Source organism: Mastigoproctus giganteus, chromosome 1 (assembly GCF_048544385.1).
Source record: "Mastigoproctus giganteus isolate SK-2022 chromosome 1, ASM4854438v1, whole genome shotgun sequence".
NCBI classification, from domain to species: domain Eukaryota; kingdom Metazoa; phylum Arthropoda; class Arachnida; order Uropygi; family Thelyphonidae; genus Mastigoproctus; species Mastigoproctus giganteus.
The window spans coordinates 242826641-242840766 of record NC_143575.1 but is presented as its reverse complement, the minus strand read 5'-3'; the positions used below and the strand labels follow the sequence as shown (position 1 = coordinate 242840766).

General features: G+C 36.0%; 1 protein-coding gene across 2 annotated transcripts in view; it reads right to left on the bottom strand.

The window, feature by feature from the left end:
* Positions 1-14126, bottom strand: part of rho-7 (rhomboid family intramembrane serine protease rho-7) — a 162306-nt gene that overhangs the window by 98002 nt on the left and 50178 nt on the right. For both annotated transcript variants that reach the window (XM_090376613.1, XM_090376603.1), the window contains exon 5: positions 12525-12674. In XM_090376613.1, coding sequence (XP_090232739.1) covers positions 12525-12674 — 150 coding nt within the window. The remainder of the gene's footprint in view (positions 1-12524; positions 12675-14126) is intronic.

Sequence of the window (14126 nt, the reverse complement as noted above, 5' to 3'; positions counted from 1 at the left end):
TAGCAACTAAGGCCACATTGCTCCGGGATATGCGGTGGTCATTCCCTGACCTTTCCGCATCCTCTGTATTTGGTGGTGATGGGCTCGAACCCCAGTCTAATCAAGAAGCGTGTGCTATGCACTGCTGCTTCCCACCTGGCTACAGAGGCGCCTTGCACACAAAGCATGCAAGTATGAAATGTAAAATCATTCAACTGGCATTCATCTATAACATCTTGCACTTGCCCAACAGTAAGATATCAAGGTGAAATGCATCTCCTGGACAAAAGTAACATACGATCCTGCTGTGTACTTTGGCAAGTTTGAAGAACATTCTGAAAACTGAGTTACCAGCAATAAACTTCATTTAGGTTCAACAACTGTGAGCAGAGCCATGTTCAAAATGCTCTCTGAAATTTTTACCACCATATAACTTTTTCTGAAACCAGCTTAGCTTCATATCCCACGGTGAAGCAGATCAGTTGTACTCACTCAAAACCAAATGCCAAATCCTCAATAAAAATTGAGGATTTTCAAACCTGCTTGTACAGAAACACTCCCAAATTATTCTATTAGCAAGGATTACTTTCGCTTTCATTTTTATTAGAGAATGTGTTCTAAGTATTGGCTAATTTTAGGAGTGTTGGCATACATGCATAAAGTGTGTATTGTCTTCACCATGTCCGTCCATCCACATGTAATAACTTTATTACCAATAGGCAGGTTTTCATTAAATTTTATATTTGGCTCTTTTAGAAAGATTTGTCAAACCATCCCAAATTTTATCAAAATTAGGCAATTTCTTTTTTTTCACACATATCACATAGGCTATCCATATAATGTATAATGCAGCTAAAGCCCTGGATATTATGTTTGTTGCTGTGTTCTCAGTGGAGGAATGAATGGGCAAATATGGCATTATGTGCAGAAAGACATGCTCTCAGTTCAAGCATATGAAACTTCACGTTTTTTTGTTGTTGTTATCTTAGTTTATTAGATATAAAAATCATGAATTATTACTATTTTCTTATTATACTAATCATATCAGAAATATGAACTATGTGTTCTTTTTATTGCTATTAAAACCAGGAGGAAATAAGTAAAGTATTACAAAACATTGGGTGAATATTATGTTGTGAGGTATATGCATTGAAGTGAAAACAATTACTTTTTTATATATTATTAGTTAATAAATCTTAATAAATTAGTAATTAACTATTCAGGTAAAAATTAATTAACTATTCAAATAACAAGATAATTATTTACTATAAACTTTCATTAATCACAGAATGTTTGATTAATTATAGAAAATACATTGTTTTCTATAATTAACTGAATATTAAATTTAATTTTAAAATATTCAATTAATTTGAGAAATAAAAATTAAATACACCTGAAATGTAATGCACTGAATACATTACATAACTTGTATTTGAAAGCTAGTTTTAGAAAGTAACAACAGAGTGAAACAAGTCGGTTAATGTACATAGTTTGAATAGCACCACCCTGAAAAATAAGTCAGCAGTGATAAGCTCAATTCAAGTTCAATAACTGTTGAACATAAATATTTTGATCATGCTCAATAACTGTTGAGCATGATCAAAATGTCCCCCCGGCCATTTTTTACTACCTATTATAAAAGAGGTGGAAAAGTTTTCAAAAAGAAAATTTTTTTAAATTTCAAAAATAAAAATTGCCCATTTTTATTGGATCCATTTTAATGAAAGCTGGAAATGCAACAAATCATTCTGAAAAAGGTAATTATGAAATATTATGAATATGCAGACAAAGGGACAGATGGATAGACAATAGGCACTTTATACATACATGCTACTGCACCTAAAATAGTCCATTCCAGTTATTTGGGACACATCGTGACTAGTGCATTTTGGCCCAATTAAGCGGCTGCCCCAATTATATGAAGTTTCACGTAAATAGTTAAAAATACAATGTACCCCCCTTTACAATACGTTCACTCTACAATCAAATCATGTTACGAATAACTGACCATAGTAAAGTACCGTTCACTATATGACGTGTAGTAAGCACCAGTCACTGTGATCACTTTTACAAATTGAATTTTAATTCTATTAAACAGCGATTCTAATTATAGAAAATAGGAGGAATATTATCCACAGTCTATAAAAGTAAAGATATATTAAGCACAAATTTACCCTTTATTACCTTACCAATTAAAAAATTAAATGATACATGAAAATCGGAAGAATATAAGTGATAATCAGAATAATTAATACGTACTGTAATATGTACATTCGAACTAGTTGACATTTCTGTTCACTGACAATTTTGGGTGGGGGTTAAAATTTAAAACAGTAAAAAGATAAGCAATCAATAACAAAGAATATGGCACACACAAGAAAAGCCCAATAAACAGGTGACTACTAATTGTTTTTGTTTTATGGTTGTGACCTCCAGAATTTCGACTGAACCACATGGTACCGTCAGAGACAATCATAGGGTAATCTCCAGCGCTGTGGTCTCCTGCCCCGATTAAATGGCATGCTGTCCCAATTAAGCGAAGTAAACCCTGGCTATTTTCTCAATTGGTTTCTATTTTTTAAGATTTGCCTCAAATAAACGGCTGCCCCGATTAACTGGTGGCCCAAATAACCGGAATCCACTGTATTACACAAAAGATACCTAATAAAAAAAAGGACTGTTGTTTTCACATTTTTAAAATTTTTATAACTATACCAGCAACTATAAACATTTTAAAGTGGAGTACAACATCCCATGCATAAGATTTACAATTTCATCCCTTTATTAAGGTCAAGTTTTACAGATTAAGTTAAATATATTAAGTAAACTGAATTGTGTCATTCATTAACACTGTTTATTAACAAAACAATGACAAAAAATGGCAATTAATTATTAACAACAACAACAAAAAAAGACAATTATTAACAACGACAAAATGACAAATTAATTATAATTAATATTAAACAACGACAAAAAAATGATAAATTAATTACAATTAATATTAAACAACAACAAAAAATTACCATATATAAGACGCATCTTTTTTCGAAAAATTTGGGGTCTAAAAACTGCGTGCGTCTTATACAGTGGTTGTAGATTTTTTTTTTACTTGCATTTTGCGCTTGTTGTCTTTGTTACCTACATCTAAATGCTTTATCACTTCATAGTAGTTAAAAACATTTGATGATCTGGTTAACTACAGCATATATCCTTCATAAACATGAAGGATCACTTTAGGATTTCATTCTTATCAACACATTCCTGTATTATATCCTTAATCACTGGTTCCATTATCTTACCCACTACAAAAATATCTTAATTTGCCTATAGTTACTCATATTTGCCTTGGCCCCCTACATTTTGAATTGCTGAAACATTTGCACTTCTCCAGTTCAAAAGAATGTATGTATGGTGCTCTCCTCTCCCGAATTCTTTAATAAAACCTGATTTATTCTATCAACTTCAGGAGCCCCGGAGGTGACGCTGGGCAATGTTTTATTTTTGCTGATACTGTGCCATTTAGCTTGTGCGAGACATAAGTTATTGATTGCATTCTAGGCAAATAAAACTAAGCGTCTAAGGCTCACACCTCCTCGTGGTCCGGGGCGGGCAGGTAGGGGTGATACCCCTACCTGGCGAAGTTGAGCCAGACAGATCAAAGGGGGCGAAGGTCTCGTTAATTTTCTCAAGAGGGGGGTGTTTAAAATTTCTTCCTCTTGAGGTGTGTTAGAGCATTTCCGTGCTCTTGGTTAAATTGTGAGCATTTCCGTGCCCTTTGGCACAAATTGTGAGTCGTTCCTCTGGGACCTTTGTCCGTTAAACTTGGGCAAAGTGTTTTAGACGCATTTATTGAATAGATTTTCTAAGTGCAATTTTAATATTCCATTTTGACAATTGGATTGTGGCTCCTTGTTTGCTTACATTGATTGTATATTTGTAAATAGTTACTGACTCTGTTGTTAGATTTCAGTTTTTAATTGTAAATAAGGAGTTTTATATTATACACTATGTCTTCCTCATCTTCAAGTGAGGAGGATTTGATAAGGATGGATGATCAAGAAGTGCAACCAGTTGTGAAAGTTATTACTGAAGGTGAACGACAAGACTTGACAAAGGAAACTTTTTCTTCAGCCCAGGAACTAGTGGAACAGGATATTTTCATTGGAAAAACTTTACAGAGAACACCAGTAAAGACAAGATCAACATCATTACCAGGTACTTCCCAATCTTTGCAAAAAGGAAGTAAAAGTAAAAAGTCTAAAAAAGTGGAAGATAAACAAGAATTAAGTGATGGTGAAAAACATAAGAAGAGAAAACGAAAGAACAGTGTAAGTGAACGGCCGAGTATGGAAGGTTTTGATTACGTTAGAGAAATAAGGAGTGAATTAAGCTCATTTTTATGGAATGAGCAAAGTAAAGTTCCTATTGCAGTGATAAGAATTATACTGGAAAAATGGGATAAACTGGAACAAAAGGCGCAAGAAGTGTATCTTGAAAATGTTCTACTGAAGGAGCAAGTAAAAAGAAAGCAGGAAAAACAAAGTTATTCTACTATTGTGAAAAATAAACTTGAAGATACGGTGTCAAAGGTTATGATCATAAAAGCAATAACAGATAAACATAAAACGAGTGAAGATGTTAAAGTGGATATTTTAAAAGAAATAAGGCCGATGTTATCAAATCTTAAAGTTCGGAATTTAAAACCAATAAGAGATAGGGGAGTACTGGTAGAAGCTGAGACAAATGATGATTTGATAAAATTAAAATCGTGTTCCAAAATTCAGGATTTGGGATTAAAGTATATTGTGCCTAAACCTGTGTATCCAAGGATTGTATTATTTGATGTGGAAAAGGATGTAGAAAAAGAAGAATTGTTGCAGCAACTGTGGGTGAAAAATTTCAAAGATTGTGATATAAGTGAAAAGAAGTTTAATGAAAATATTGAGATTTTAACTGTTAATAGGAATAAGAATACGCAGTTGAATAATTGGATTTTACAGTTATCTCCTATGTTATGGAATAGTGTTAAGGATAGAGTAAGATTATTTGTGAGATGGATGGCTTACAAATTTAAGGAGATATACTCAATTACTCAATGTTATAAATGTCTTGCTTTTGGCCATGTTGCAAAGTATTGTCGGAGAGAGATGCGGTGTGGTCACTGTTCTAAAGAACATTTGTTTAAAGATTGTCCAAATAGAGGGAAACAGCCAGAGTGTTGTAATTGTAAAGGGAAGAATGAAGATACTGCTCATGCTGCCGCGGATAAAAAGTGTATTGAGTATCAAAGGGCCTTAGATATTCATAAAAGAAAAATTAATTATGGATAAATATATTAAAATTTTGCAATTAAATGCACAAAGGGCTAAGGCAGTTGCATTGCAAATAAATCATATAATGGAATGTGAAGATTTCTCGGTAGCCCTCTTGCAGGAGCCATATGTAATTAAAGGTAAAGTAGCAGGTTATCCTATTAGATATAGAGTTGCTTCTAAAGGTGATAATCCAAAGACGGCTATAATAATTAGAGATCCTGAAGTGGTTGTAACACAAGTGTTATCCTTGTGTGATGAAAAACATGTTTGTTGTGAAATTATAGGGAAATGTGGTAAGTTGTATGTTGTTACAATATATTGTCAGCCATCAGAGGGAATGGAACAACATATAAAGTATTTAGATAAATTATATGAATTAGTTGGCTCTTGTAATGTGGTGGTTGCCTTGGACTCTAATGCTTGTTCTCCACTGTGGGGTAGTGATGTATCCGATGAAAGAGGAGTGATGCTGGAGGAATTCATTGCTGCCTCAGGTGTAGAGGTGTTAAATGTGACAGGACATGCTCCTACTTATTCCACGGTACATGGTCAGTCATGTATTGATTTAACTTTGGCAACTACCTCTATTGTGGATAGTATTAGAAATTGGAAAGTGATAGAACATCATACCACTAGTGATCATAATAGCATCTCTTTTTCCTGTGTTATAAAAGATTCAGTAAGAATACTGAATGATATTGATAGATTTATGGATAAAACTGCAAAGTGGCCAAAGTTTGAGCAGGTATTTTTGAGTAGTAGCAATGAAATAAATTGGGTAGGCCTGACATCAAATGATTATGTTAAACAATTAACTGTTATTTTAATAGATGCATGTTCTCGTAGTATGAAGAAAAGGTATAAGGTTAATAGGCCAGTATTCTGGTGGAGTACTGAATTATCTGAAAAAAGGAGAGAAACATTTTGTTTAAGAAGAAAGTTCCAGGCTGTAAGAAGAAACGGAGATTTAGATTTGTGTGAGATGTATAAAAATATGTATAAAGCTTGTCGTAAAGAATATGTTACAGCTATCTGTAAAGCTAAACAGAATAAGTGGAGGGAATATGTGAGCAAACAAGGATCTAGGGATCCATGGAATTCCATTTTTAAATTATTAACTAATAAAAGAAGCCTATCGGAAATAATGAGTACTATCGGCAATGAAAATAGTCAAACATTAACTTGGGAAGAATCAGTGAACAGGATATTGGATGATCTCTTTCCAGATGAAAATGAAGAAGTCAATGATTTAGAAATAGATGGTCAGAATTTTATCGTGACACCAGAAGAACAGTTTACATTAGAAGAACTGACAACGGCCATGGGCCAGGCGAAGGATAGTAGATCGCCGGGCCTAGACAAAATAGAAGTATTGGTGATGAAAAGATCTTTTCAAATGGCTCCAGAGTTATACTTAAATCTGTATAATCGATGTTTAGAAGAGGGTGCCTTTCCGGATGAGTGGAAGAGAGCACAGATAAAATTACTTATAAAAGGGACAGATCGTATGCTTAACGAAACTGGTACATATCGTCCAATCGCTCTCCTCTCCGTTTTGGGTAAGATATATGAAAGATTATGTATGAACCGTCTTATGATGAGATATGAAACAAGAAATATGTTATCACAAAACCAATATGGTTTTAAGAAAGACTCATCAACTGAAGGTGCGGTATATAGATTGCTTCAAGCGGTGGAGGACAGTGAGGAACGGTATTGTTTAGGTATATTTATTGATTTTAAAGGTGCTTTCGACCACTTATGCTGGGATGGCATCATGTCTAGAATTAAAGAAGTATGTAAGACAAAATTATATAAAGTGTTTAGAAGCTACTTTTCCAATAGGGAAGTAGTAGTTAAAACTAGATATACAGAGATAATTAGGAAAGTTGTTAAAGGATGTCCACAAGGCTCGGTGATAGGCCCCTTTGCGTGGAACATGGTCTTTGATGAATATTTAAATGAAGAAATGGCTGGAGTCACAAAAACAGCTTATGCTGACGACTTGGTAATGATGGTTCAAGGAAATTCCAGATCTTCCATAGAAAGTAAAGCAGAAGAAGCTTTGACTACATTGGAAATATGGACAAAGAAACATAAATTGCAGGTTTCAAAGGAAAAGACGGTTCAGATGTTGCTTAAGGGAAGACTAAGCATGAATAGAGCTCCTACTGTACGGCTGATGGGGAGTGCCGTTCGATATGCACAAGTAACGAAATATCTTGGTTTAATGATTGAAGAACGTTTGTTCTTTACAGAACACGTTAAGTATTTAAAAGTCAAAATTAAAACTTTATATGCCAAGCTCCGGAGGGTGATTAGAAGAGATTGGGACATAAAAGGTAGAGGCCTCAATCTGTTATACGATTGTTTGTTTTCACCTATAATGTGTTATGCTGCCGGGGCTTGGGTTCATAGGATTGGGAATAAGATTATTCAAAAACACCTAGTACAAGCACAAAGATTTGCATTACTAGGGATTACTCGTGCATGTCGGACGGTGTCCACAGAAGCCTTGCAGGTAATATCAGGTAGGTTGCCAGTCCAGTATGTAGTGTTAATAGCTGGAGTAGGATATCTTACTAAACGGAATATTAGGAAGACGATAGTAAGAATAAGAACTTGTCCAGAACCAGATAAAATTTATACAAGAGCAGATGTTAAAAGTGAAAAGAATAGAGTTTTAGAAGAAGTTAAAATAAGATGGCAAATAGAATGGGAAACATCTGAAAAGGGACGACAGACCTTTATGTTTTTGCCAAAAATAAATATAATTGATACTAAAAGAAAGACTTGGCAACAGTTTGGTCTTTGTTCTATGTTTCTGTTAACTGGACATGGATTGGCATTGAGACTCTTTCAGCTTGGACTTAAAGAAAATGGGTTATGTAAATGTGGAGAGCTTGAGACATTTGAGCATGTTATGCTTGACTGCAATTATTATGTTGATTTCAGAACGGAATTGGAACTATCAATTGGCTATCTGGAGAAGGAGAGACTCCATGTCATGTTCACTGATAAAAGACTATTTACTTATTTTAATAAGTACGTTTCGGAAGTATTTAAAAGGAGATTTAGATTGCTGGGTAGTAGAGGCACGCCTCCAAGTGGCAGGGATGTCAACTCATCCAATTAGGATCAATGATAGAAAATCAAAGTTGATTCTCCTTGCATGAGGCTAAGTGGCCAGATAGGAATTATTTGTTTGGTTATTATTATTTATTTATTTATACTAACAAAATTGAATTCTAAAAGTTAGGAAAAATCCCATTCTCTGATTTCAGCGCGGATAGGCCACGGCCTAGGGAGCGGATTTGGCGAATGGAGGTTAAAATGGTATCAACTTCAGGAGTAGTCTCTCAACAGTTTCTGGCCAATGTGTATAAAACACACCAAATAACCAACCAACTAACCAATCTCAATAGTTTTTTTTTGATAGGTATTTCTTAGAGATCATTATATCATTAATGTTGCAGTACTCCTTTTCTAGGACCCTCCGTAGTCAGGTGGGCAGGAGCAGCATTGCTTAGCACATGCTTCTTGATTAGACCGGGGTTCAAGCCCATGACCACCAAATATGGAGGATGCGGAAAGGTCAGGGAATGACAACCGCATATCCTGGAGCAATATGGCCTTAGTTGCTAATGATCCTAAAAATCAAATACCGTATTTCCCCATGTATAAGACGCACCCTTTTTCAAAAAATTTGGGGTATAAAAACTGGGTGCGTCTTATACAGTGGTTGTAGATTTTTTTACTTGCATTTCCTGCTTTTTCGCGCTTGTTGTCTTTGCGCTCATTGTTTCGCACTTGTTAGCAGTATATTAGGTTATGTATTAGGCCTCCGTAGCCAAGTGGGCAGGAGCGGGAATGCAGTAGCGCACGCTCTTTGAGTAGACCGGGGTTCAAGCCCCTGACTGCTGAATACGGTCGATCTGCCAACCCGCACTGGACCAGCGTGGCAGATTATGGTCCATTTCCCTCAGCATGAATTGTTGAGGAGGCTTCCATCCTGCAGTGGGTTGATAATGGCTGCACTTTACTTCTTTTTTTTTTTAGGTTATGTTTTGCCACGTTCTGCCCAGAAATGGCTCAGAAAAGATTTTCGTACAGTGCTGAATTCAAGTTAAAAGTGATGCAGTTTGCAAAAAGTGAATGGAAATCGTGCTGTTGAATGTAAGTTTGGTCCTCCTCCAACTGAGAAAACAATCCGAGACTGGCTACGGGAAGAAGAAACCCTACTGAAAACGCCACGGCAGAAGAAGGCCATTTAGAGGCAAGTCAGCAAAATGGCCTGATTTAGAGAGGGAATTTAAGATATGGATTGAGGAGCAAAGGGCAATTGGAATTCCTGTGTCCACAAAGATGGTTCAGCATGAGGCAAGAAGAATCGCTGATGAAAAACAAGTTACTGATTTCAAAGGAGGATACAATTGGTGCTTCAGGTTCATGAAACGGAATGGACTAAGCATGCGTACACGCATGCTTAGTCCATTCCGTTTGAGATGAGAGACTTTCCCAAAAGATGCCTGAAAGCTATGAGCAGAAGGTCCTTGAATTTCATCGTTTTTGTCATTCAATGTCGGAAGACACATCAGTTTGAGTTGGGACAGATTGCAAATATGGACAAAATCCCCTTCAATTTGATGTCCCAAGTAACAAAACTGTTGATAAGAAGGGGGTGAAAACCGTAACTGTGAAGACAAGTGGACATGAAAAGAGCCATTATACAGTTGTTCTAGATTGTTGTGCCGACGGAACCAAGCTGCCTCCTATGCTGATTTTCAAATGCAAAACAATGCCAAAAGAAGACATTCCTCGAGGAGTGATTGTCCACGTTCACGACAAGGGTTGGATGGATCAGGATGGGATGAAGATCTGGTTTGAGAAAGTTTGGAGCAGGAGACCAGGTAGGCTCTTACGCAAACCTGCCCTATTGGTACTTGATCAGTTCGGGGCACACAACAAAAAATACAAAGAAGATTGCTGCAGAGCAAAAAAACAAAACTTGCTGTCATACCTGGAGGCTTGACATCCCAGCTCCAAACACTTGATGTCAGCATTAACAAACCCTTCAAAGCTGCCATGAGAGACAAATGGAATCAATGGATGAAGTCTTCTGGGGACAATTTGACACCAGCAGGAAGAGTGAAGAAACTAACTATAGGAGCAGTTTGTACCTGGGTGAAAAGATCCTGGGATAATATCAAGATTGAGATCGTTGTCAAGTCATTTAAGAAGTGTGGCATTTCAAATGCCATAGATGGAACTGAGGACCAGGCAATATATGAAGACAGTGATTTGTCATCAGACACCGATGAGGACAAGCTAATGGATGGGAGTTTTGACAGTGATGAGGAGTTGTATGAATTTTATGATGAATAAAACTTGAGTTCAATAACTTTATGTAATACATTTTTTTTCAAATTTCGGGCCCCAAAATTAAGGTGCGTCTTATACATGGGGAAATACAGTATAATTAATATTATAAAAATATAATGTTACAATAACATAATTCGACGGTGATTCCCATGGTGAAAAGTTCTAAGGATACTTGAGAGATTATCTTATAAGCAGAATACTAATACAGTCAGTCCTCATACAGCACGAGTTGTGTTCCAAGAAACCCTCGTGCAATATAAATAACAAGCCCTATAGGATGAATAGGGTTAGGTGCCGACCACCCTAGATTGAACACACATTTGTAACCAAAACATTACCAAACACAATAAATAAGTATTTTATTACAACTATTACGTAATAAAATATTGCCAATGCTTTTGCTTCTATTGGAAGCAAACTTGTTAATTGTTTGATCTTCTATCCGAACAGATGTTCCATCTCTTCCAAATCTTTGTGTCTTGATCTAATGGATTTTGTTACACCTTGAGTTGTTCCTGCTATGAAAGTTTATTTTCTCTGTATTCTTTCTAATTCTCGGCACTGCCTCATATAGGCCTGTAGCATGTGCAATATCACATGGTCTTTCATTTCGCTCAGTGTTTCACAATTTCAATTTTTTTTCCTATCGACAGAGGCGGACTGGCCATAAGCCTTACCGGGGAAATCCTCGTGGGCCGGAGGCCAGAAGACGATGGAGGCTGGTGTGATTTTGGCCATAAATGCTAGTATGAGGCCAGTAGAAATTTTCCCTGGTAAGAATTTTTGACCCAGTCTATCGATATTGCTTTTCTTTTTCTCTCTGAATCTGTAGTGTCTTCACCAGATGCTTCCTTTTCACACCTTTTAAATATTTTACTAATTTTTAGGGAATAAAGCACAATTACAAAATGAGGAGGCACACTTGATACACATAAACAAAGCTGTGTGCATGTAGCAACTGAATAAACAACACCATAAAGGCAGCGACACACTATTAACACTTCACTAGCTCACATTTTACTAAAGCACATTTCTGGGGGTTACTACCATAAAACAATAAAAACAATTTCCAGTTGCGTTTCTGCTGGTGGAATCTGTTATAAACTAGTAGTAAACTCGATCTAATTGCATTTCCGATAATACCAATAGTTGAAATTGTGTGGGTTTTTAAGTTACTATGGTGAAATGTGTTTCCCCTTCACTGATATGAAAAACATAAATACATTTTCAGAATCTTCTCTTCATTCCTATCGTGTTGCATTCAGTTGGGGTGATTCCGCATTCGACTGCCATTTCTTGTAAACATAAATGCCGAATCGTGCATAAACAAATTTGGTTAGTGTTATATGTGATATCATTCACCTATTTATTAATCGTGTATTATCGAATTCATGTAATGTAAACACGTGTTATACGAGGACTGACTGTATCTGAAACTGTGGTAACAATAATCTAATCTACAGAGATCTCACCTTCCCAAACTGACTAACATCCATATATGAATCCTCAAGAACAAAACAAATGGAAATAGTGACAATTTGTTTTAGAGGTTTCTGCAAACTGACTACTTTGGTCGTGGTGCATCATTTTCTACAGTGTACTACTTCGTATGATCTTTATTATGTATTATGTCTATATACAAGTGTGTGTTTGTAGGACAATTTGCATATTTTATTTCAATTACAACCTTCAAGTAACACTGTATACTGTCTTTGAACAACTATGTAGGACCCAATATGGTAAATGAATAGCATGCCTCCATAAATGCTACTAACATTTTAATGCATAGTTAATTAAATACACTTCTTGATTTTTATATGTGATAAAAAAAATGAATCTTCTAGTTACCTGCACTTAGATAAACACCTAGAAATTGTTCTTTTCCATAAACTGAAACAGCACTTGTTGAAAAACTATACAAGACATACATATTGGCTGCAAGATGCCAAAAAGAAAAGTGGCTAAATGTAGACAAGACCATGGGCACGCAGACATGTTCTGAAATTATATAATAAAAAAATATTAATTAGAAGAAATGACTCATTAGATTATTATGTTGTTATTTGGTTTTTATGAGCATTAGCAACCAAGACCATATTGCTCCGATTAGATTATTATAAAATCCTTTTTAACTTGCGGACCATGATTTGAATCATTCTACTTAAAAGTGTACAATTTAATCCCGATATAGACAATTTCCCTCTTATTTATTACTTTTATTGTTCTTATATCTATTTTTTTTATATTCATATTTTTATTACTGCATTATGTCATTACAGAAGTGTTAGACTACCAGTATTTTCTACAATTATGCCTGAAAAACTGATCAATCATTAAAAACAAACAAAAAAAAAACTTTTTAACTTTGCAGTGGTAGCACCCATAGTTGTAACAAAAATGGTAGCACATGACTGGAGATGTCTAAACTTTCTTTTAATTTCTGGTAAAAGTTTGTGGATTTTTTTAAATTCTGCTTGGAATATACCTATATTTCATCTTTTCTTAATAAATGATATATGGGTATACTCCAAGCAGAATTCAAAAAATCTACAAATTCCATTTTAAAATTATTTCTTCAAAATTTAAAATAAATGTGGCATGCCAATGAGTGTGCAAAATCTGAATGTTGCTATTGCTATCCTGAGTGAAAACCACCTTTTGTGTTTCCTCAGTGCATGAAAAAAAAATACTGCATGTACACTGGAAATTGTAAAGTATATGTTTTCTCGCTGTTTACTTGAAACAGTTTGCACATACATATATACACTGATGAACCAAAACATTATGATCAGCAAGTCATTATGCAAATTGAAGCAACTGCAAGTGAACTATGGCGTGTGTGCGGGTCGGGACACAGTAAAAAAACACCTGATACTGAGCTCCGTTAATCAGTGTTACTCTTGTTCTTCAGATTGGAAAGGCAGTGGACTTAAGCGAGTTTGACAAAGGCCAGATTGTAATGGCCAGACGACTGGCTCAGACCATATCTGAAACGGCACGGCTGGTGGGATGCTCATGGTCAGCCATGGTTAGTACCTACCGAAAGTGGTCCGAGGAGGGGGAGAACCAACGAACTGCCGGAGAGGTGTTGGATGACCACAGCTCATTGATGTTCAAGGTGAGTGAAGGCTCTCCTGGATGGTAGGTGGCAACAGAAGGGAGACCATGGTGCAACTTGCTGGTAATTGGAATGCTGGTGATGGGAATAATGTGTCACAACACACACAGTACATCGAACCCTGCTGAAAATGGGACTGCGTAGCCACAGGCCACTCTGAGTGCCCATGCTAACCACGGTTCACTGGCAACAGCACTTACAATGGGCATGCGAGCATCGAAACTGGACCTTGGAAGAAGGTCATCTGGTCCGATGAATCACGTTTCCTGTTGCACCATGTGGATGGCCAGGTACGTGTGCGTCATTTACCTGGGGAAATGATGACACCTGGA